This window comes from Pygocentrus nattereri, chromosome 21, assembly GCF_015220715.1.
Source record: "Pygocentrus nattereri isolate fPygNat1 chromosome 21, fPygNat1.pri, whole genome shotgun sequence".
NCBI lineage: Eukaryota > Metazoa > Chordata > Actinopteri > Characiformes > Serrasalmidae > Pygocentrus > Pygocentrus nattereri.
The window spans coordinates 9,426,189-9,452,835 of record NC_051231.1 but is presented as its reverse complement, the minus strand read 5'-3'; the positions used below and the strand labels follow the sequence as shown (position 1 = coordinate 9,452,835).

The window sequence follows — 26,647 nt, the reverse complement described above, 5'->3', positions numbered from 1 at the left end:
TGAGCTATATGAGAAAACTGAAAAGACACAGTGCAAAGATCCAACACATTACATCAGTTTTTAGAATGTTTTTCAAATATGGTTAGTGCTCCTCCCCAGGCACTGTCTTCACTCCTCCTCTCCAACCATCCTAAGGTTTCCATTGGCTATCATCTTATTTGCTATGTTAAATTTACTTTTCGACACCTATATGGTTTGTCTGACAAGGACCGTTTTTACAACTTCTCCCTAATTAAGAGACCCTTATTAGTTCCACAATGTGGAAATTTCACCTCCGCATTTAACCCATCCGTGAAGTGAAACACCACATACACACTATGGGGCAGTAAGCAGCCCAATCTGCAGCACCCATGGAGCAGTTGGGGGTTAGGTGTTTTGCTCAAGGACACCTCAGTCATGTGCTGCCGGCTCTGGGGATTAAACCGGCAACCTTTCGGTCACAAGGCTGGTTCCCTAACCTCCAGCCCATGACTGCCCCATGGGTTTCTCAAATCTGACCTAGGCATCTTCTTCATTCTTTAAGAGTCACGACTCGTTCCTGCTCGCTGCTTATCTGCTCTCTATACTCTATTTGAATAATTTCTAAATTAATAATTGCTGCAAACCTTTTATTAATAATGACTCAAGGATATATATATATATATATATATATATATATATATATATATATATATATATATATATATATATAGTGCTTTCCTCACTATTTTTATTTTTTATTTTAAATATTTGTTTTTGATAACTGGAATTTATGTTAAAAAAGAGGATAGTCCCAAGTTCCGGTCCATAATATGAAAGTATGTCCAGTTGGTTTACTTTCACATTAGGTCTTAAAAGTTTAAGAAAGGGTTTCAGCTTGCAGAAAATATCACCGTTTTGTCTTTTATGGTGATGATCGGTTAGAAAGTACATTTTAAAAAATCTAAATCATATAGTTATCGTAACATTTTCATAATAAACCCTTTAATGCAAATACAGATCACATTTCTAATCATGGATGACTAATATGAATGTATCAATATAGCACAGGTAATTAGAGTGTGGACAGTTGGAGGGGGCCTCAGGGTGAGTTATTCTAATAACATTGTAAGATGTTAGTTTCTCCTGCACCATCACTGTGATTCATTACACGAGCATCAGATGAGTGCAGGGGAATACAGATCAGGACGAAGGCACATTTTTCAGCATGATGATCTTATGTCATGTTTCATAGAATAATTAAGGAAAGACTATAGAGATTCCATGATTTGTAAGATAAAACCACAGTATGGCACATACAGTATGTAGGTTACCAAATCACCTGTTGTCAGCAATATGCAGTACTATGCAGAAGTCAGAAACTTTTTTTGTCAGTCAGAAGGGCCATTAAATACAAGTCATTTGTTTTCAGCATCAGAAAAAAAAAATCTATTATCTGAACATCGTGTTTCAGTGTTTACTGTCCAGCCTTTGCCTTAATTACAGTTTACATTCTTTTCCTTTCTTTCAGTTTTAGAAGTTGGTTGCATTCGGTGAATTCATTGATGTTGAGGCCTGGACTTTGAGGTGGTCATTCCATTGTTTTGCTAACACCGGCGCTTCTTTGTTCGATCTGCAAATGTTCTTTTGTGTCTGTTTCTTTTCTCAGTGAGGGCCTCTTAACAGCTACACATTCTTTCCGCTGAGTTGTCTTCTCACAGTGGAAGGATGGACAGAAACACTTGTGGATGTTTTTAGATCTGAAGCAGGTTTATTTTCTCCTCTCTCTCAAAGTTGAAATTTTTAAATGCTGCTTATCTGATTGGGACGGTTTTGGTGGTCTACTAGGTCTTCAATGGTTGGATAGCGCACCATTTTCTTTGTATTTTATTTATTTATTTATTTTATTTTTAGAACATTACTCTCCAATTTTGGAACTCCTGCCTTTTCACTTATTTCCATTCAAATTTCCCCTTATGTAAAGTAAATTATTTTCTACATAATTTCCTGAAAATTAATAACACTTAGTTAATGGGCATTTTGACTGGAAAGTGAATAAATAAAGGCTGGTCTCTGATTTTTACAGTAATGAATTGAAAAGTTACCTAAAAATGTTTTTAAGTAACATTACTTCAGTATTATTTCCTTTAAGCGAAATAAATTATATACTTGGTCGTAGCTGGGTGTAGCTGTACCATCACCAACATTCAGTATTTTCACTTTCATCCCAAATAATCCCTGACCATCTACTAATGGCTTGCGGTAGCCAAGACACTGTATGACAGAGAACGAGAGAGAGAGAGAGATGTGGGCTAGAATGATAGGATCCGAACTAAGAACCATTAAGGAACTTTTATTTATAAGAATGCTCTGATAGGCTCCAGCACCCCCTGTGACCCTGAGGGAGAAAATTTGTAGGAGAAGGAAAAGACATTTTTAGAATGTCAGTTCATGTACAAAGATTTTAGTCCAACTGATTTTGGACAAGTGTACCTCTTTGCCGCTCTACCACAGCAGCAAACCGATATTCCTTTTAATACTGATATACCCTGACTAGTCTGTGTACCATAGTAATGCTTACTTGAAAAGAGTTGCACGCTCCAGCCTCACATAGTCAAGCAGAAGTAACAGAACAGAAGTAAACAAAAGCTTTTTGGGGTTGATACAGATTTTTATAGGTTATTACAAAAAATGTACTGACGTACATATTATAATACAATATTAAATTATTATCACAAAGATATAGAGGCCAGAATTTCATGCTGTCATTCTTGCTAGTAGTTATCAGCAGCACCTAAGGAATGAAAGCGGTTTATTTTTCAAGATTCTTTTAAGGGAGATTCTTCTAGGAGATGCATCAGTGTTCAGTGTTGTTCTACAAGCTGCACACATTTCTAGAAGACTTCAATGTAACATCCTTCTGTACTTCAGATTATTTCTGTCATCTTCCTGTCTGATTGATAATGCAGCCCTAGTAGCACAACTCTAGAAAATAGCTGATTGAAGTTCAGTACTTGTAAGTACTCCTGAGGAATGTTTAAGATTTGTAGAGAATGTATTGTTCATATTGTCACTTCTTATTGTAAAGCCAAGGCACAGGTTATGAAGGCAAAACCTGATCCTAGTTAGGCCACCACTAACAAGAGAACTGTCAGAACTGTCACGGCATCAGCATCTTTCCCTGGAGCTTGTTTACGGTAATGGTTTAAAAAAACTTTCTTTTTTTACGGATTTTTCACCTGCGTATTAAAAAGCTCAGAGCACTGCAGCTAATCTTTTTTTTTATTATTTATGTGTGAAATGTCACCATGCTACTCTTCATCAGGCAGAATGACAAGAAATGACTTGTTATGCTGGCATAGCAGCCAAAAGCAGCTCTAAGATTAGCATGGATTCTATACAATAAGGGAAACAAATAAGATTGTTCTTGATTGACAAGTGGGCAGTGCAAACTGTTGGCAGTCTGAACAATGTGTCTGAATTGTTCAGAAAGTGTTAGGCTGTTGAATGAAATGACTGGCAAAAGCGCATAGCACATGGGAAATATGATGAGTACTTTCACAAGCCATTTAGTCTAAGGCATAATCATTTTTCTAAATTATGCACTTTACACTTGCACATATTGCAATTTATGTCTCATTTTTCTCCTTTTTCAGCATACCAGTAAGGAATACACAGTAATGAGTGTAGTTTTTAAAGTATGTCTGGTCTCATCTTTGCATTCTTAAAGATTGGGCTACTTTTGCGTTTCTTTAAGTTTTTGACCAGTCAGAGAAGGCTCTCCAGCTGACATCTGCATCATCCTGACAGGAACCTTGCTTTGATGGTCTAAAATCAGACACATTTCAGATCCTACACTGAGATACCACAAGTTGGTTTCTTGACTCTGAGTCTCTGTTCTTTGCCAGTTTTGCTATCCCAAATGTGTACAGTGTCACAAAACAGTAAAACACCATTGTAATGATTTCTGGTTCTGAATTGAGAACTGTATATTTTGGCAGGCGACAGTAGGTAGCTATGTGAAAATTAGGTGGACGGGTGAGCACTCATGAGTTATAGACTCTAGAAATTTCAGTGATAGGAAGAGACGGGAAATGATGGTACTGCCAGAGAGGGGACAGTTCACTGATTGAAATTTGAATGAGATAGCTCATAATGTTCTTCACGCCATGGCCTTCAAAATAACAAGCTATTACCTTGCTGGTAAAAGTATAAGTGGGAAAGGTACTATATTATATGTGCACATATAATAGCCAGAAAAACCTGAAAAAGACAGTACAGTCAGTACTGTCTAAAAGTACTGTAAAAGTTTTAGAAAGGTATAGAGAAAATGGGATTCCCACCAATCGTGCTTGATCTAGTAGACCCCCAAAACTGTCACCATCAGATAAACAGTACTAAAAGCTGTGATCTGTGAAAATGCACAGGTATTTCTGTCCATCATACCACTGTGTGAAGACAATGCAATGCTTTGGGTCTGATAGGATGTGTAGCTGTCAAGAAGCTGTTACTAAGAAAAACCAAACTGACAGAAAAAAAGCAGAAAATGACTTTTATGACTGAACTTTGGAGGCTTTTATCTTGTTTTTGTTTTTTTTTTTCCCTTGTATTTAATGGCTATTTTGACTGCGATAAATGAAGGTTGGTCTCTTGCTTTTGCACAAACTTTTTTTACTGTACATTTTTTATGTTCATTGAACCAAACATCACAACATTATTTTTTCTCTCATTGACAAATTTTAACAGTCACGTTAAATATATGTTTTGAAATATTAGCATTACTATCAGTTTTGATTTATAGATTTCTCCTACTTCAAGTAGTGAGGAATGTGGTCTTGTATGAACTGGTAATGCAGAGTTCAGGAAGTTTTTAGTTTAGCTCTGTTTTAGTTTAGCTCAGATCTGCATACAAGAAAATCCAAAGCTAATTAGATATCCAGTGAGAGAGATTTATATAACATGGCACAGATGCTTAATTAAGTTAAGTGATACTTTTTTAATGCCACAAACGGGGAAATTCCACCTCTGCATTTAACCCATCCATGAAGTGAAACACCACATACACACTAGTGAATTCTTACACATTAGGGGGCAGTGAGCACACTTGCCTGGAGCGGTGGGCAGCCCTACCCACGGTGCCTGGGAGGCAATTGGGAGTTAGGTATCTTGCTCAAGGACACCTCAGTCATGAACTGTCAGTACTGGGGATTGAATCAGCAACCTTCCGGTCACAGGGCCAGTTCCCTAACCTCCAACCCACAACTGCCCTATTAACTTTGTTGGTTACATTGGCTTCATAATGCAACCTTGTTTTGGCAGTGAACATGATTCAGCTATGTGTACTAAAATGAATCCCAAGAGCATGTAATGTTTATATAATGGTTAAACACAAGCGCAAAGAAGTAAGTCCAAAGAACTTGTATTCGTTAATATCTCAGGCCACTCTCCAGGATCTCCAGGATACAGCTTCCTCCAGGCATAGTGAAGAAGATTGATACACTCCACTTACCACATTTTAACCTGAGGAATGCACTGATTTGATTGATCACCTGCTCTAAAGTAAATTTCACTTAAATAGGAACAGGAGTCCTCCTGCAGCACCTGTTTTCTCCTTTTTTCTAACACTTTTAAAATCCAGGGCGTTTGTTTCTGCTGAGAATGAGTTTCCAGTGTTTGCAGCCAGGCCTCGTCGGCCCAAGTCCCCAGAGATGAATTCCTGCCTATTAGAGCAGATCATTACTCTTTATGGCAGTGGAAATGCAACCTGCTACCACGCATGGGGAGGGATCACATAGGGGGAGTGAGAGAGGTAGGGAGAAAGCCTGACAGGCTGTTACTCACAGATAGCTCACCTTTTAATCAACAGCATTAGGAGCTAAGATTTTTTTAAAAATCCTATAGCTTTATCAAAATAGAATTCCCAATCCAGGGCACCAGCGTTATAAATTTAGATTATTAAATTAAAACAGATTAACTATAAACGACAGAACTCAACTAAGAATTTAATCTGCTATTTTAAAATGATAATACGATGGCATTTGTGGCACTTTCAGGAAGCACTCTCAGATTTTCAGTCTGACATCACTTTTTACTGTGTTACTGTGTCACACTTGCATGTGTCTCTTGTACCGACGTCTTGCAGTATTTAATTGAGTGGATTTACAGCAGTACTTTTACAGTATTGTGAACCTTTTAACCTATTTATGTTGTGTTCAATCATTAACCTTCTCGTCAACTTCACCTCAATGGAATAATCTGTTTGGACATGCTAAAAGCACTACGCACATTTTTTCAGAGTGGGAATATATATATGAAGTGCAAAAAATAAAAATTATATCAGCTCCAAGCTTCTATCGATATTCGCAGCACCTTTTTCTAATAGCAGTACCACAATTTAAAAATTCTGTTGTGAATAAAAATAAAAATAAGTTGAAACAGACACAGTGCACCAGCGGGGCCACATTTAAAAAAGTGAGCAAGAGTAAAAACAGAATAGAATATCCTGTACATTTTTTTTCAAATATAACATTTCAGATACTGTACAGCACTACATTCAGTTAAGCAAGACTGGTGAAGCTGTCTTGGATGCCGGGTATCTTTGTGAGAATAGGGCAAAAGTCATAGTCACATAGTTCGCTTATATTTATCCAGTTTAGCATCTTGTAAATGGGACTGGTGAGTAGGATGAAGAATATGTAACAGTGATTGTCTTTGGTTGATTATTCCTCCTCCTTTATGTGAGAGTGAAAACAATTGAGTGCAGGGGCATCAACAAAACGGCCTTTACAAGCTATGTTTATGCTTTATCAAATAATTAAGCAAACAAATACTAGTTATTGTGCTTCCCACATAATAGAGAGAATAAAAGGCTGTCAGTGATGGTTCTGACATGCAGAGGCTGTTTCTCTCTCTCTCTCTCTCTCTCTCTCTCTCTCTCTCTCTCTCTCTCTCTCAGTTTGAGCTCATGTTAGCTAGGAGCAGGACCATTAGTAACGTGTCAGTGCTCTCGACCCACAGGCTCTAACGCGGCCTACCTGGTCGTTCAAACTGGGGATGATTAGCTGCTGTAGAAACATTCTTGCAGTGGTACTAGGATATGTCCAGAATAGTGCTGTCAACAAGACAAGATCTTTAGCAGGCTGTATTGCTGCTTGTTGCTGTTAAAAGTAGATACATCACTTTGTTCAGACTGAGTTGCAAAAGAACTGTGGGACATTTGCAATACATTATACATGTAATAGACCATTTTAAATGTATTTATTAATTTTTTTTTTTTTTGGCAACCTTAGTCTGGGTCAGATGCAGACATGGCAGATAGCTTTCAAAAGGCAAATATATTTAGAGTTATAGTGTTTATGCAATCAGATGTCAGGTTGACATGTATCTTACTGTCGATACTTGGCAGACAACAATCACTGCTGTTGGGAAACAGAGGTGCTAAAGAACTATTTTTTTTTTTTTCTTTTACTGCTGCTGTCCAGTTATTGTTAAAAAATGATGGGTTATTACAAGGCATTACTGAGCCATTGCATGACAGTAGGGCAGCTTAAATGTTCTAGTGGTTAAAATGAATTGTACAACACACCATGTTTTCCCACAAATGTCCATGGCACTGTGGCACTGTGATAATCTAGATTTTTAAGTAAGACAGCATTGAAAGAACTCAGTGAAGCTCCTACTGATATGTAGGCGTAGCATCTAATTGTGTCACATGTGCATGTGGGCCAGCATAAAGAATACAGTCCATGCATTAAAAGTTCCATTTGAAGTGTAGTCTCGACGGATTGACTGTCAATAATCTCTTGAAGTGTTTTTTGTAAATCTCTGGACAGTTCTTACTTTCTCGTCACACGTACATCTAGACAGACCTCTAATGCCACAATCCAAAACCTCTAGCCATCTCTTGTGCCACAATCCAAAAGCTGGGCACCTGTGAAGAAAGCAACTGTCCCTAGCCAGCATCCCAGCCCCACAGGACCCCAGAGCACGGGGAAATGGGATTGCTGCGGATGATTCTCCTCACTTGGCCATAGAGACACCATGGACTTAGGGAGACGGATGACTCTGCGGTCCCATGACAGAAACAGTCTTATCTCTGCTCTCCCTCATCACCTGCCCCTCCCTCTCGCTCACTTATTTATTCCCTGGGACAGATTAAGCAGCACTAGCTGCTCATGCTGCATGGTATTAGATCTTACTCTGGGAAAAAGGCAGAGCTTCCTAGAAGACCAAGGACTGAATGGCCTAGACTGACCAAAAGTCTGCTCCTACAATATGCACTCGGTGACTTTGTGTGCCCTTCTTGCATCTTCTGCTTTTGCTTTGAGCTGATTTATTGTTATGTTCGTTTAGCAGTTTATTATCTTATCTCACACTTCGTAATTTATTTTTAAATTTTGTACAGCAGTTTGTCTTACATCCTTATCAAGATCTCCTTACTTATGAACTGATACCTGAGTTTGAAAGAGTTTGGGTTATATTTATGTGTCCTGCAGATGCCTACGGAGTTGGCACTCTGCCAGTTAACACTCTAATGCTAGTCATATGCTAATTAGCAGTATTTTACATAATGTTTTACATTGTGTGCTATAAATATCTCATGACTGTAGTATGACATTATGTTGAGATGATGTAAATGTCCAATAGATGTAACTTAATGTAACCTTAACCTGTTAAAATCCCAGACCTACTAGATACTTAGGCTTATGATTTAGTAACTACATGAACTACAGTGCACACTGGCTGGATTATTTTTAGGTTACAGAAGTGTGTAGTAAAACTTTGGACCCACTGGTAGGCCTTTTAAGTGGTCAAACAGACCACTTAACAGTGGTTCTGGCCTTTTAAGTGGTCAAATAGACAGCTGGCGCATCGAAAATGTGGGGGAGGCTTCTACATGTGCATTTCACATCCAGCTGAAGAAGGGATGAATGGAAGCAGCAGAAATACAGATTCAGTTCTGTTTAGATTAAACCTAATAAATCTAGTCAGTATGCAATCATTTGGTTTGCAAGGCATCCAAACACTGTGGCTCTCAAAGTGGAAATGCCAAACGAAGTGTCGAACGAAATTTAAGAGAGCAAGTAAATTAGGTCGCCTCAAATGAGAGCTTCGAAAGTGCCATCTATGATTCAAGAGGAGCTGTACATTTATGATGAGCCGAGGGCTTTGCGGTTGCCCGGACCGAGAAGGCCGTATCTCAGAATTGTGGTGGCATAACACAGATGTGCAAGCTTGCAGGATGGATATTTATCCTCCCTTTCCACGGACTCTCTTCATTTGTAGGCCCTTCTTCTGCAGTTGATTTAGTTAGCTGGAGAGGCTCAAGGGAAAACATGCTGTCAATGCTGCCCAGTGCGTAATGCACACTGGGACTATGAGCATAAGGTAAGGATAATTAACATGCACTCAGGTGCACGTTTTGCCTTGAGGTGTGGAGTCATCTTGAATGGGGACAGCAAGCCTGACTCTCACATGCATCAAGTTGGGTAGATTCTACAGTACTATGAAAAAGTATTTTCCATTTTCTTCTATTTTTGCATATTTGTCACACTTGAATGTTTCAGATCACAAAATGCTGTTTTTAAATGATTATTTCATTTGTTAAAGGAAAAATGCCTTGATTTTTAGTGCCTTCCGCACTTACGTGATAAAGTAATTACCCCCTTAGCTACTAAGTTAACCAGTTTAGCAGATTCAGTTGACTATTAAATTCAGCTTCACCAGCCAGACCCAAGCATGATTACTGCCAGACCTATTGAATCTTAACATCACTTGGCAATGTGAAGCAGCATAGAAGGTCCCAAAAAGCAGCATTTGATGCCACGTTCGAAAGAGTTTCAAATACAGATGTGAACAAAGTCAGTGAAATCCATGGAAAAGGTTACAAAGCATTTGCTAAGGCTTTGAGACTCCAGCAAACCATAGTAAGAGCCATTATCCACAAATGGAGAAAACTTGAAATAATGGTAAACCTTCTCAGGATTGGCCGACCTACCAAAATGAACTCATCCAGCAGGTCAAAAAAGGACCTAGACAAACATCTAAAGAACTACAGGCTTGGTCCACAATTGCACAATAAGAAAGCCACTAAGCAAAAATGGCATCATTGGGATAGTTGCACGGCGCAAACCACTGCTGACCAAAAAGAACACAAGGGCTCGTCCGTATTTGCCTAAAAACATATATATGACCCCCAAGACTTTTGAGATAATATTAAATGGCCTGATAAGTCAAAGGTGGAATTTTGTAAGAGATGGGTCCTGTTGCATATGGCATAAAGCTAACACTGCATTCCACTATAAGAACATCATACCACCAGTCAAATGTGGTGGTGATAGTTTGATGGTCTGGGACTGCTTTGCTTCTGCAGGGCCTGGAAGACTTGCCATAACTGATGGAATATGAATTTTGATCTCTATGGGAAAATCCTGAAGGAGAATGTTTGCCTGTCAGTTTGTGACCTAAAGCTCAAGTGCAGTTGGGTTATGCAGCTGGACAGTGATCTGCAACACAAAAGCAAGTCCACCTCTGAATGGTTTAAAAGAAATAAATTAAGTTTTGGAGTGACTCAGTCAAAGTAGTGACTTGAATATCTTCGAGGTGCTATGACAAGTTAATGATCGAAACCCTTCAATGAAGTTGAATTAAAACAGTTCTGCATAGAAGAGTGGGTCAAAGTTGCTTGACAGTGATGTACAAGACTCACTGTAAACAATTGATTGCAGTTATTACTGGCAAGGGTGGAACAATCAGCTGTTAGGTTTAGGGGGCAGTTACTTTTTCACATTGGTGATATATGTTTTGAAGAAATCTTTATCTTCAGTAAATGGAATATCATTTAAATGCTGCATTTTATGTTTACTCATGTAGTCTTTATCTCATATTAAAATTTGTTGGATGATCTGAAACATTTAAATGCGACACAGCAAAAATAGAAGAAATTGGTTGAGGGGCAAATACTTTTTCACAGAACTGTATTAGTTCATCGAGGACAGGTCTTTTTTAACATTTTCTATCATTTGTTTGCAGATTTTTCTAATTTCCTCATAATTTGGTAATTTAATTAAAGTCTCAGTGACAGTGCCCCAAGTCTGGGCATCATGCCATCACTGTTGAAATATTGTAGTGTTTATAGTAACACCCACTTGGAGGTCATGTGAACTGGTTGACTTGCATGTGTGAGTTGGAAAAGCTGCTTTGCATAATAACAGTTGCAGTACTACATTTAGAGGACACTTACACCTACCGGCAACTTCATTAAGTACTTTTTTTTCCTACACTTTTTGTCCAATTTATCAGCTCAACTTACCGTATAGGAGCATTTTGTAGTTCTACGGTTACAGACTGTAGTCCATCTATTTCTCTGCATACTTTGTTAGCCTGTTCTTCAATGGTCAGGACTACCACAGAGCAGATATTATCTGTGTGGTGGATTATTGGTGGTGGTGTGTTAGTGTGTGTTAAACACAATAGTGCATCTGGAGTTTTAAGTACTGTGTCCACTCAGTGTCCACTCTATTAAATGCACATACCTTATATGGTAGGTGGAGCTGATAAAATGGTCAAAATGTGTTAGTACAAGGAGGTGTACTTAACACATTTGCCACTCAGTATATAACTAGCTAAAATAACTCAGAAGTTGAAAGTTATTACTTTTGTTTTGCTGTACTATTTCAATGTAATTATGTAATACAGCATTGTGCAAAAGTCAGATACCACTCATTATTCATTTAATTTCCATTCAAAACTGCCAATAAGTTTTAATTTTTCAGAATAGTGTTTCTGAGATGAGAAGATGTAGGATAATCCTCTTGCATAAGGAATTTGAAGGTAAAAGGAAAATAATAACTGGGTAAGGCCTGGCAGACCACCAAAACTCTCTCCAGCAGAAAAATAATACATTAATTTTTGACAGAGAGGAGAAAATCCAGCTCCACTTTTGCTGCCGATCTGAAAAAATCCGCAGGTCTTTTTGTCCATCTTCCTACTGAGAGAAGACAATTCAATGCTAGGAACCTGAAAGAACACTATAATTTAATTCTTTTAATAGAAAAGAAAATAGATAAAAAAAGTTTTCATCATTTTTGTTGACGCTCTTGTCCAGAGTGCCTTACAATTTGATCATTTTACACAGGTGGGCCAAGGCGGTGTTAGGAGTCTTGCCCAAGGACTCTTATTGGTATAGTGTTTACCCAGGTGGGGATTGAACCCCAGTCTACAAGGCAGAGGTGTTAACCACTACACTATCCCAACCTGGCATGACATCTGAAATGCAGAGTAAAGTTTTATGGACTGATTAGGCTAAATTTGTAACAGGGATTATTTGGATTGTGAGATTGTTTGTTATCATGAACTGTGAGATGATTGGAAAAATGAATATTCAGTGACGCCATGCTTATGTTATTTCTAGCAGTGACCGTAACTTTTACAGACTTAAAAGTTTAAACATTTGAACAGTAGCGACTCAGCATTCCATGAAAGTTGTCTGATTGCGGTAAACATGACATCCCAGCGATTTAAGCTTGGGTGACTTACCATCCTATGAGATAACCCTGGCTTTTACAAATGAAAATGTGCAGCATATCTGCCAAATACAGCATAGTTGACAAGGGACACTTTGAACAAAGTGTTGATATTTACATTGTTCTGGCTGATTCATCTTTATAACCTTAAACATGTTAAATACCTTTTTTATGTTTATGGTTATACCTTCTTCCAAATGTAGCTTTGTAATAATTCAAGGAGCAGTATCTTTGGGATTTTTTCTTTTTTTATGAGATAATGGAGAGATGAAAAAAGGATAGCTGGGTTAGATAGAAGAGTACTTTCAGTATGAAATGCACTCATGCTCTAGGTCAGCCTCTGCATCTTCCTCTAAAATTTGGTGGATGTAGCTTGAAATTTTTAGAGAGAAATGAGTAGGTGTGTTTGGAGTGATGGAGAAAGGAAAGAAGGGGAAACAGGTTTGAGCAAACAGTAAGTATGAAATGCAGTCACGTGCTTTAGATTAACACCTGAGTCTTTCTAGAATATTTAATAGCTGTTAAAAATAGCTCAAAAACGGCTAAAAATCTCAATGACTAATGGATTTGATTGAAAAGTTGATTGGTTAGGTTTTTGCATGATGGTAAACGGATGAAATAAAGGATAACACAGTTAGGTAAGGAAGTACTATGTAGTACTATCAATACATGTGCTGTTGAGTCTTATCGACTTAGATGGCAGTGGTTTTAAAAGAGTATTAATTTCTGTTGGTTTATATAGAATGGTAGAAGGATGAAAAAGTACATCACTGAAGAACAGTGGAGAAAAGCAAATGGGTCTATATATATATGACCATATAGTTGGTCATAGTAGGCCCCCTTTGTTCACACTGAACAAGATTATTTTCCACATGCAAAAGACACAATTTATAGTAGAGGTGGATAATTTGCTGATGAATAAGCTGTACTTATTTGTCAGTCCTGCATGTGGAATTCTCCCATTAGGTTGATGGATGTTTGTATGAGAATACTTCATGCCCTCAATTAACTTAACCCTTTGAAAGATGAAGGCTGTTATGCAGAAACTGTAAATGGAAATTCTTTCTTCTTTAGATTTTGTGGTCCAAATTGTCTCATACAAGTTTAATAACCAGTAGTTTGAAACATGGCGTTGCCTTTTGCACTGCTGGAGTGCTACAGACTACAGAGGCTTTTGTGCCAGTAGTAAAGCTGTGTCAGCAATGGGTCAATTTAATGTCACATAAGCCATTGCCACTTAAATGTTTCTAATCATGCTAGATGTCAAGGTTTGCCAAAGGGCAACAAAAGTAGTTGCCTGAAATGTCAGCAAAAAATAGGTTGTTAGAGCATCACATTTTTGACATATGTTGTCGGTTAACTACAAGTTTACTTTATTGAGAAGATTAATCACTTCATGCTGCACATTTACTTCATGAGTTGTTGGCTGTTCTGTGATCAGGACATTGAAAGCCTTTTTAAAAGTAAATCTTCATCTGTTTAAACTATCTTAATGAACTAGTTTAGTTATTATGATTGCAGTCTGTAGATCTATTAGCTGTGCTTACCTCATTCTCCATTCCTCAGTCAGCCTTACGTAGACACACTGATACTGTCATCACTTCTATACATTTATAGTTATGCCCACAGGAGATTTAGGAAAGACTGGGCCATTTTGCAGGCAAACGCTTAATGGGCCTGAGTGTTATCCCCTTGTGGTAATGGGTGAAATATTCATAGTGATATACCTGCAGTATAGGTCTCTCTAGGCCTTAGGTCTCTTTCTCAGTCTTGGTCTCATTCCTCTTTCTCTAATGGCAGTGTTGTATTAATGATGTTATTTACTAAGGCAGAAAGGTAAATCTCTTCTTTGTTCTTACAGGGAATCTTCCCAGCCACTTATGTTTACCTGAGGAAGGCCATGGTCACCAACAGAGGGTAAGTGCATTTATACTGAGTTATGTGAGGCCGCCTCACATAACGCGAGTGTCTAGAAAAGACTGAGAGAGAAGGAAAGATTCTGAAAGTAATCATGAGATTACCACGTTATTTAATCATTTGTCCTTTTCTTATTACTCACTCTATCCACTGCTGTTGCACCCTTGGGCATCCCTTTATTTCTGATTGATTGGAATAAAGTCTTTTGGAACTGTTCACTCTTGCATTTGTTTTTAGCTCGATCAGGATTTAGTAGCTTCTGGCATTGAGCTTGATGTCAGCTCTCTACATGTGCAAGGCGATTTGGGATGGAATTGATGGTGTTTCAAGCATTCGAGAATTGAATTTTGTAGGCGGTAGAGTACATCTGCAAATGGGGGTAATGCACAAATCCTTTGTTTAGTGTTTTTTAGTTGATAAATCATAAAAATAATCTATGAATGACCTATTTCTAATATAAATGATAGTGACAGCTCTAAAATAAATGCACAGGGACTATGGATGCCAAGGTTTTGCAATACAAGGTAGGTAAGAAACACATGTAAGACTTTGTAAAGAACAGGAGCTGCCTGGGGAGTCATTAGCCTAGCAACAAGCAGCATGTGTTTGTGATTTTAAATAGGCAGTGTGAAACTGAAGCTGTACAAGGCTGCACAATATGGACGGATTGTACATTGCAGTGAAAATGTAAAATTTTGTGATTGTGCTGACATGCGGTATCACATAAAGTGGATTCACACGTTTGAGCAGCAGCAAAATGCAGCAAATAATAAATAAATAATTATTCAAATAAATGTTACATAATCGCTATGATATATAAATAAAATGTAAATAAAATTGCAGATAAAAATGTAAAAATAACAATAGGTTAGTAAAGTAGCAGTGCTAAAAAACTAAATACCTGCCTGAAGCCAAATGAACTTCAAGTATGAGATGATTTCTAAATCTACCACAAAATCAATGATTTTAACTTGCTCTCCATGCAGACCCCACAACTACTTAGTGCTGCTAGCCCTTAAATTCTCAATAAAGAGTATGTTTATGATTGGCTAGCACTGGCAAGCATATGTGTTGTCACGGTGTGAGGTGCACTGCTCCCTCAGAAGGTTTCTTCCTACTGTGGCCCTGAGTTTGAATCCCAACATGGCCTTGTTCCTCTCTACTACAGTGCTGGTCATACTCGCAAGTTTGTCAGCTCATATACACTCAATTGTAGAGACTGCGCTCTGCTCCAAGATACAGTGGCTAGTTCCACGTGTCTTGGAGGAAACATAGGAGACACTCACACAGTAGATGTCTGACACTCCCAATTAGTCAATTCGGCCGTTTTGCACTCATTGCTGACATAGCAATTCTTGCGTAGAGCCTTCCCAGAAGAGTAGAAGCTGTTACTGCTTCAAAAAGGGGAACAAACTCCCTGTTAATACTCTTGATTTCAGAAGACGTTTTGGATAAGCAGATGTCTACAAACTTTTGGACGTATTCTTTGTCTTCTGAATGCAAGAAGAGATTCAAACAGAGATTGAAGAGATTTGGGGAAAACATATTAGTAATAATGCTCATATTGGGATATCATTCCTCGTTAGAGCTGTAGCAGAAGAAGGCAGAAAGAATTGAAAGAGTCAAAGTTGGATCATTAGAATTAACAACCATTTTGTCACTGTGTTTGCACACTGTGAAATCAGACCTCTGCATTTAACCCATCCGTGCAGTGAAACACCCACATACATGCATGCTAGTGAACACACACACACACACACACACACACACACACACACACACACACACACACACACACACTTTCTTATCAATGGACTAATTATATTTTATTGTGTCTAAATTATTCAGCTTGGTTTCCTTTATATTTACATTCACAAAACAGATTCCAATTCAAAGACAATCACATAAATATATGTTGATAAATAACGGTAATATTCTTTTGTTATTGTATTCTTGGAATGAGTGCTTTTTAATTAGGCAAATCTGAAAGTATAAGTGCTTTCAAGCATCCAACCCACATGTACTCAAAAACACTCAATTGATTTGATTAAACACTCATGTTTATTTGATGAAGATAAAAATTGTTAGTGGGCTCTCTTGGGGTCTCTGGTGGTTTAGATTTCATATCTGGGGGAGAATATTTTAGAATCTTTTTACACTTGTCAAGTTTTATTTGTTCTAAGAATACCTTATCTGAGATCATAGCTGTTTATTCCATTTACTGATTAGTCATTTTTTTAATTATTGTGGTTAATGTTCATTACAGATATCTTAAGTCATAAACTTTATACCAAAGCTGACAAATGTAGGAAAACTTCAGACAGTAGGATGTGGGAAATAAAACAATGTGCAGTGTAACTATTTAATTTAATGGCCCAGCCCTTGTAACTATAATGATCTTTCTGAAAAATTGCTGACCATAGCATTGGTATATTCACAATCATAACAACTGGGACCATATTTTCTCATCAGGGTTGGTTATTGTTTCCATATAAAATAGAGTTTGTGGGCACTACATTTGATGGAAAAAAGCAGTAAATGCTGCATGTTTCTGTGGCCATTTTATTTGCTAGTAAAAAATGACATTAGAAACATGTTGATTCTTTTCCAGCAGCACTGCTGTGATAACATCATGTCATCAATAGGCAGACATTTTTGGGCCAGAATGACTGAATACACCCAATGTTTCTGCTTTTAGAAATAGTACTAGAGCTGGTGGTTTATTTCAGACTCTTACCGACCCAGTTTTTGGCTGCTTTTTAACAAATTCTCAATGGCTTGTTGACCTTTCTGCTTCTTAATCAGCTATTCTGTTTGACATTTATGCCATAAAAGACTCAGGTGAATTCATCTTTAGAAAAGGGTGCATATAATTATAGGGTTTGTCAGACATTTTGACTTTTCCTAGTAGAATCACGAAGAAAAGTTCCTCTGAGTAATTCAGCTTATTTAAAGCATAATGTGTGCAGTAATTTCCTCTGCAAATTAAATTCTTTATTTAATTTGGTAAATCAAACAGTATGAGACAACAGATTGAAGACAGTATATAAAAATTCTATAGGGTTTGCTATAGAGGTTCTAGGGAGTACCGTGTACATATACTATGACCTTCTGTATTAAATGATTCGTACAGTATATTTCACTGTATATTTGTAGGTTGGAACACATCAAACATTACTATGCATTAGACCAGGCACTCATCCTACATTTCATTGCACTTGAACAAGGCACTTGGGATACAATATGCTATGTGCTCTGCATGCAGACAAGACATTATGTGAGTGTGTGTGTGTGTGTGTGTGTGTGTGTGTGTGTGTGTGTGTGTGTGTGTGTGTGTGTGTGTGTGCGCAAAGAGAGAAGAGGAAAATTCCAGGTTGTAACTCCCACAGGGAGCACACTTTCAAGAACTTTAGAAATCTGAACATCAGGAGCTGTCAGTAACCAAGCCTTTGCTGATTGTTTGAGTTTTTCATATCTTCTCCTTTCTCACAGGTGTGCGTAACACTGTGGTACACTGACAGATACTTTTATTCACATATACACGCACAAACGCACACACCCAATCCACACATTACATCCCCAAGAGTCTTGTTCAAGTGCAGTGTGATGTACTTGAGTGCACTTTGTCATTTCTTTCTCGATTTTTTTCCCTTCTTTGTAATGCAGCCTATTTTAGGAAGTAGTGATAAGGAAAATGAATGTGAATACAACAGCCTATGCAGCCCCCTCTAGGGACAAATGCATTGTGATATCAGGCGGACACAGATTCTCTTCTGTCACCAACTGAGCGATTGTAAAACAGTTGTTTTCCTTCTTGATATCTGCTCACATAAACTCGTGTAAAGCATCGGTAGTGGAGAAATCCATTTGTACTAACTCACCTGTTACCTTTCTGTTATTGGTTATTAAGCCAGTGTTTCACATGGGCTAGAGGTCAATAAAGTGACCTCTGCTGGGTGGGGATGCAGTGATCCACAAAATTAATAATTTAATTGATACAATACAGTGGTGTCTCGATTCAATACATTTTTCAAAGCAACAAAAAGAAGTGGCTGAAAATGTGCCTTATGGTAATATGTTAATGTTTAATTTTCAGTTTAATAGCATATTCAGAGCTTTATCAGTGCACTCTAGTGTTCTGTTCTGACTCTCTAGCTACAAGCTAGTATGCTAGCTCAAAGCTAATGTGATAGTCACAATACAGCATGACACGTTGCAGTACAATTTGTAACAATATGGTTACATCCCTGCTGCTGGACCTACCAGACAACTTTTACCACTCCACAAACTCTAAAAGCACATACAAGCAAATACACATGAAAGCACAATACTTAGCGTGGTCCAGTTAACATTATGTAAAAAACACAATGCTGATCTGTTTTCACAAGCTTGCAATTAATCTTCCTCAACTGACTAGTTTTGATTTTTGGGGGAACTGTTACTGTAATAGATACATTAATGTGTTATGAATTTTATTGCTATAATAGATGTTAATGAATATAATCATGTGATAGACGTTCACAGATGTGCTGAATTGATCCGAGAGGGATCAACCGCACATATTCTCAAAGCAGAAAGTTTAGCACTTCATTAAATACAGCATTAATACCCTATGGCAGATAAAGGAATAGCTGCACACCTGTTTCCAGTCAAACGTGGCAGTGTTTTGATGTACTGGCACACTACAGTGGCATCCTTTAAGAAGCAAGGTGAAAGTAATGTGTTCATTACTCAGATTAGATTGACGTTCATCTTCTCTGATAGTCAACATGGATTCAGCTGCCCTTCAGGTTAGGTTCAGGTTAGGTTAGTGACAGTAGATGTCTGTGTGTCTGTATGTGGCTTTTTGTGCAAGAGATAAATTCTCACATGTATGCATATTTTCCTGGAAGAAAATTATTTTGAAGAGTAAGTACCTCCTAGAGCCTGTTTTTTTGTTTCAACTAAAATATCTTGCTTTGTAATAATAGGTGATATTAGGTTGAGCTCTGTGGTTCAGCTCTGCTGTAGGCACACATGATGATTGATCCCCTGCCTGGGCAAGCACCTTATACTGTATTATAATCTACCCTACGCTATAGTATGTCAGTACTGTAGTGTGAATGTATGTCATAATATGAAACTCAGTAAAACCCCTGTTACTGATTGCTAATGGTGATGCCCATTTAGCACTAAATAAATGGGTCTAAAAATTAGGAGTGGGCTGTGAGAAAACAGTAGCAAGTTAACCAAGTTGTTGTCTCTCTCCTATCAAATGGTAATTAAGGGTAGCAGGAAAAAAACAAACAAAAAATCAAGAAAAAGTGAGACAGTCTAGTATTTTTTTGCCTTTTTTCCCTGTTTATATATTAAAAAATTCCACCAAAGCAATATTGCTTATTTTTGCTAGCCTGTGTAGGGGTTTTCAGTATTATATTAGTGAATGTTCACTTTCTCACACCAAGTTCAATATTTAACCCTGTTTAAACTCAAAATGAATTCAGATACCTGTATGCTCAGATAATCTTGTGTATCCATATCTGTTTTCATTCTGATAAGTTTCTCTGTGTTTGTGTATTTGTGCTGAGGCGATAAGAAAGATTTGATGATAACCAAGAAATATTTCGTGAAGTCATGCATGCATTTCATCAGCATTACTGTGACTATGTTAACAGCCAGCATTTGGATCACAGTGAGATTAAGGTGACGGAGACTTCTATGACTTACTCTGTAGACTTTTTTTTTGCAACATAATGCTCACCCGACTGCTGGGATAGGCTCCAGCACCCCCCGCAACCCTGACGGAGAAGCGGCTTAGAAAATGGATGGATGGATGGATGGATAATGCTCACCCTTGTTTATCTCCCAAATGGTCCAAAGTGTCCCCTTCATTTGTTGATATGGAGTTGCCTTAAACTTAAGGGGTATTTTTACTGTGTTAAACCACTGTGGGTAAAGGTGTCAGATGTAGAGGAGCTAATGAGCTTACATTGCATTACATGCCAGCATGTAGGTTTGCCAAGATAACACTTATAACAGAAAAATATCTCTTTAGTTGTTTCTGGTCCTAGCTTATGTCAGCTATAATAGTTAGTCCAACTAGAGATACAGTCACACAATCTCAGACTTTTAATCACATCCTTGACAGTGTGTTCTTGACAGCATGGTACACTTGACTTGGAAAATATGAAATCAGATTTTTTTGTGAGTGAAAAATTGCACACATACACTTAGTCCCTGGAAGCCCAATTAACTCTCGCTTCTGCAGGCATAAGTTTGAAAACTTGTACAGATAAAGCAGGCTTGATAAGACCAGTCAGTCTGCCTTGCACAGTCTGAAAAAGGACAAAAGTAGGACAAGAACAAAAGAAGCAGGAATGGAAAATAGCTGCAAATGTTCACCAGGTCTTTGGTGTTGTTTTTGGACAGTCCTTCATATAGACTATACATTAAATTTACCATTCTGGAAAAAAATCATAATGCTGTGATGCATTTCGCACCTTTATAAGTATAATACATTTTCAGTGCTTCACGTTGTGCCTAACACACTTTACCCAAGGTAAAATCACTAACACATGGCCTTACATGGGTTATTATTTTATTTCTGAAGGATGTGAAATGCATCAATGTGTAGTGGTTGCATTTCATTACTGTTTAAATACACTATATGTCCAAATGTTTGCAGATATGTGACAGTGCCACAAAATTCAGACGCTTGCGAATGAAAAATGCAAACAGGGTTTTATTAACGTTCAGCAAAGGTGTGGTCAACAAACACGCATGGGTCGTAACCAAAAAGCACCAGAGAATCACTGAAGTGATCATAACACCCGGCAGCCAAAACCAAGAGAGAGAGCAGAAATCGTGGTCGAAGAAACAAGCCAAAAAAGTCAAAAACACAGATCCAAAGACAAGCAGGCAAAGGTACAAAAAGGTCAGAAAAACAAAGAATGGGTCATAACAGGCAGTAACAAACAGATCAGTAAGCACTTAGTATGTCCAGAAAGAAGCAATACCTCACAATGACTATGACTAAAGCTCGGGCTTAAATATTAGGCTAAATGAGTCATATGACAACAAACACAGATGCACGGTATTAATAATCAGGGGACTACGAGCGCTGATAGGTGTGCGAGCGATTGTCCAAAGTCATGTGATCTCCTGAGGGATTGTGGGCAATGGAGTCCGTTCTGGACTCTGAGTCCGAGGGACGTTGCTCATGCATTTGATCTCCCAATGCATTCTGTGAACTGCAGTCCGAATCCGCCTGAAGCGTGACAAGATACCTGCTCATCCACTCTGTCTTCTGCTTTTATACAATAGTGGCTATATAGAATAGTCTAAAATAATAAAGATTTTCAATGAATAATTCAAGTTATAATTAATAATTATCTCAATAAACATTTTTCCAACAAGAAGCATTGTTTGTGTAGAATGAACTGTTGTTGCCCTGCACCCATAAACCGCTGACAGAGGACAAGTACTTTCAGCCACCTATCATTGTATACTGAAATCATTTCATGAACCTTTTAACTGTTTGTTATGTAATCATTAACATATGGCAGGTATAGCATGTGATGCAGGCATCTTCACCATATAAGCAGTTTTTGCTTACCAGTTTTTCCATCCCAACAATAATGCCAGCTTTCATTAGTGCCTATATGCAATTTACTGTATTGTGTTAAATAACATAAGCTAGTTAACAATCATTTTTCCACACGGGGTTTAATACTGCTAAAGGCAGATCTACCAAAAACATGGACATGTAAAAGCCTAACAGTGTTAATAAAGGAGAGGTTTGGCCTGCTTGCCATTGTTTGGCTTATCTTTTAGCCTAGTTGTTAAGAAAGTAAGTTGTCAACAAAACCTTCAATTCTTCATTCATTAGTAGATTTGGACCATGCAAGCAGCGTAACAGTCCATTGAGAGCCCAATATTCTTTATTGACTTGATGCATTAATTTAGTTTTTGTGAAGTGGTTATAGGTGTGTGTTTATCAAGTAATGACTTTGAATGTAGCTCTGTTTTATAATTAGAATTTGAGACTGTCTTTTCAGACTGTAATAATCTTTCTTTTTTTTCCCAAATTGGACATTTTGTGCATTTATACCAGTGTAATTATTTCACTAACGGCATATTTCTCCCTGTTTGATTTTGTGCTGTCCCAGTAAATATGGATGAAATCATAATCAACTACAAATCCACACTCCAGTCTGCACAGCTCAAATGTTATCCAGCATTAATCTCTCTCTTTCTGTATGTGTTTCATACAGGCAATATGAGACAGCGGTGCCCCTTGAAGACCCTGTCATAACTGAGGTCACCTCCACCCTGCAGGAATGGGCTGTGCTGTGGAAACAGCTGTATGTGGTGAGTGTTAGCCACTCTGGTATTTGTCCTCCATCTTGGCTCAGGCAAAAGCACAGTTGCAGCTGGCCACCACTGCAGTGCACACAGCCCTTCAGCGACTGGATTAGCATGCTGCTGTTTTGTTGTGGGAATGAATTGAACTCTCTGTCCGCAATAGGAATTCATCTCCGATGTGAATCGTTTCAGCGTCAGAAAATGCTTTAGGTGTTCAGTGACAGAATCCTTTCCTCGCCATTACCATTTCAACTTTTAATTGAATCAAGGATTCAGAGTTGCCTCATCTTATCAGGTAACATCTCATTAAATAGTGGCAGGCTAAAGCATTTGGCACAAAGATAATTTTTCTGAGGTTAGAGCCTCATTATAAAATCTGCCTTATAAGCTAACCACTCTAAAGTCTTCTAAAATGATTTGGATAATTATCAGACAGGAGAGAGCATTGTGGGCTTTGTTGAAGATGTGAATAGCATGCCCTCTTCACAATAGAAAGAGTATGAGCTCTGACAGTGTGCTTTATGTAGGCCTCCGCTGAGGATTATTAAGCATTAGTGTAAGTGATGACAATGACAATGACTCTCTCGCTCTGAGTCAGACTCTCTCTCTGACTCTGAGTCCCCCACCAAATTTCTCTCCCTCTGTTTCTCTCTTGCTCCCAGGCTTGGCCTGTGTGATGTAACCAGCTCTGTGTGGCTGTTTTATTCAGCCTTAGTTCAGTGCCATTTTGATGCTCCTGTATACAGTATTGACACAGGCACTCTGAAGGAAGTGAGTCAGCATTTTTTAGTCTTAGAAAGGACATGTATACCACTGCGGAGAGATACAATTTTTGAAACATTATTTAGAGCTGGCTCCAGCACACACTAGGGTAGAAGTGACAAAAATGTGATATATGATTACGAATGTACACAGTCACAACATTTTCATGACACATGATATGTTTTTGATATCTGTTAAACTGAAAAACAGTTAAATAATTGTTTTAAAAAATATGACCAAAACTATGAATGCAATAATTTACATTGAATATTTCATTTTCTACACTGCATTAAATCCCATTATAGAGGACCAGTCATGCTCTTCGTAATCAAACATGTAGTTGGTCAGTATTTTTACGTATTGACGGTTTCCACATTATGCTCAGACAAACGTATTGTGACATATTGCCATCTAATTAATATCAACAATGACGAATATGGTAATCTTGCTCAACCCTACACTCAGCATTCAACAGTTGAATATTTGTCAAATATAAAGAAACAAAGAAAAAAGACACATTTCAAAGTAGACCATGTCCATTTGAATGTTTGAAACTACCTTTGCTGTGGCTCCTAGTTTGTTCCAGGCCAGTTAATCACTAATATGACCTCAACTGCCAAACGGAAGAAAAGACCTGCCATGGTTGACCAACAGCATTAATTCCTTTACTTACTATGAAGACACTTATAAATATCTGGCAATAATCATGTAATATTTATAAGGCAGCAAATTAAGCTGCCAGTTTTTTTTTAAAGCAATTTCTTTGTTTTACTAGTAGTAGCAGTAGCTCTGATTTACAGGATTTCTTGCACCATGTATCCTCTCTACTGACATAACATCCCCAGTTGACCTTTTGTGCTGGATTTATGTATTTTTGTTTGAGGTCATTGCCCTTTTAAATGCTTCATCAACCCAGGGTATAATTTTCACAGTCACAAGACAAATGAAAAACTTGTCTTTCATCAGCAGTCAGTGGCATCCTCCACCAAGATCAAATGCAGTAATCAGACAAAATAACTAAAGTATACATCTTGTCAATGCTATTTTTCTATTTCAAGACTACCGCAGTGCCTTTTATTTACTGTAACATTTCCAGACATCTTTAATTCTGTAGGAGACATGAGGACTGATAATAAGCTTCCTCGAGATGAGCAGGCTCTTAATTCAGCGCAAAGAAAATAATATCTAATTTGGAGGCTGGCTGAAATAAGGATGACTAATTCGGAATGATTTGGATTGCATAACGTAGCTAACAGAACATTTGAAGGGCTGCATCCAAAGTGATAGTGAGGATTTAGCTATGCTCTGTGGGCATAGCTTTGTGAAAAGCATGTGATCCAGAAGCAGGGCAACCATTAATGTTGTGACTGACTCTTTGATTGTTGTAATTTTTTTCACTTTTCATCTGTTTTTTGGCACTGTGCCCAAAGTCTTTTCCTCTTCCCTCAGAGCTTGTTGACAAATGTGGCATTAACAATGTATTTGGTTAATTAATGAGCAATGTTTTACAAATTTGTCCTGTTATACAATGTTTTTGTCGCTTATACAGATAAAATTAGGCGTTTGTAAATTATTTGTTGCAGCGTTGTGACAGGTCATCAGATTTACACAGCTTTCCCTTTGCTTCAAATGTTAATCAGTCAAGACATTTTTAATGTTTGAATCTTTTATCTTTAACCATGTACTGGAGCTAAGAGCCGAGAGGTAAAGCAGCAGTTCCAGTCATATTGAAGCTTGAATTATGTCTGTACTTTTGTCCAGTTTTATAGGTAACAGTATATCATGTAGTGTCAGAAACCACATAAGCAAGTCTTCTTGAGACTACATACTAACTTTGAGGCAAGTGTGTGATGAATTAAGTATTCAGTTTGCATGATGATAATTGGGACAATTTCTTGCTAGCTTCATTAGCTACATAGCTCCAGTGTAAAAGTAAGATTGGCTTTATATGGTAAATTTTCTTGCAACTAGTTGCTTAGAACAAATGTGCAACTCTAAGATTGACTGAAACTCAGCAGCAACAGTTGCACCTGTATAAACTTTGAGAAACAGCCATCATGAAACAGCCAAGAACCAATAAAATACCCTAACAAACAAGATCATTTCAACTGATTGATTTCATTTGACACATCATGGACAAGAAAATCAAACAGAGGACCAAATATATTCTTTTGGAATATTGTTTCTTTTGTTATGATAACCAGTTAGTTTAAGTACCTAGTTAGCTACCATTACTGTTTTGTTACCAAAAAAGCTTTTTGAATGACTGTCAGTTATATTCTGATCTACGTACATAGATATTGATTTACCCCTCTCTTGAAATAAAAATGAAATGAAGATGCAAATGCAGACTAAATAACACATCACAGATACACTTATATCGCCAGACTGCTGCAATATATGAAAAATACAAGCCTCTATTCTCGCTAAGCAGGGGGATAATAAATGTGTTGCCTGTTATTTGTGAGTATATTTAAAATGTTTTTGTAGAGTTGCCTAGTTGCACTGAGAATGTGTTGCATGCAGCTAGCATCCTGCAACTTGTTGTAAAAAGAATTTAATAGAAAGCTAGCATAAAGAAGCAAACTTCCTCCATTAAATATGGCTTGAATTAGTTTTGATGTTTAAAAGCCAGATTGATGGTAATAATTATAGATGATTACAGTGCTGTTTCATCATTTTAGCAGATGTTTATCTTCACTTATTAAAGCCTCATGATATTCAAACCAAATTATGTTCGAAAATTGAAAAAAGAATCTAATCAAATCTAAAAAATGTTCTCTCCAAAGCAATAGTTAATTTCTCTTTAACATAAAAATGATGAGATCCTAGCAGACTGAACTATTAATAACTACCCTGCTTTTGATATTGATAAGCAGTGGTATTGTCTTCTGTCTTGTAATAATAGCTCCCTGCAGTGTTGACTTCAGCCTGGAGATGCCAGATTCATGCCCAGCTGGGCCCACGCCTCTGTTCATAGCAACTGTGCCCCACTGGTTTTGCGACTGGGGATGACTGACAGGTTTCCAGATCGGTGCCTTTGTAAGACAGGAGTCAGGAAGCGGTCACACCGAAACTTTCATTTGACCCTCAGCCATTTTTAATGGATTGCCTTGAGTAATGAATTGAGGTTGGTAAAATGT

At 37.7% G+C, this 26,647-nt stretch overlaps 1 protein-coding gene across 13 annotated transcripts in view; it reads left to right on the top strand.

The window, feature by feature from the left end:
• dock3 (dedicator of cytokinesis 3) overlaps nucleotides 1-26,647 on the top strand; it is a 210,653-nt gene that overhangs the window by 63,455 nt on the left and 120,551 nt on the right. For all 13 annotated transcript variants that reach the window (XM_017713326.2, XM_017713325.2, XM_017713324.2 and 10 more), the window contains exons 4-5: nucleotides 14,344-14,399; nucleotides 22,652-22,748. In XM_017713326.2, the coding sequence (XP_017568815.1) occupies nucleotides 14,344-14,399; nucleotides 22,652-22,748 (153 nt within the window). The remainder of the gene's footprint in view (nucleotides 1-14,343; nucleotides 14,400-22,651; nucleotides 22,749-26,647) is intronic.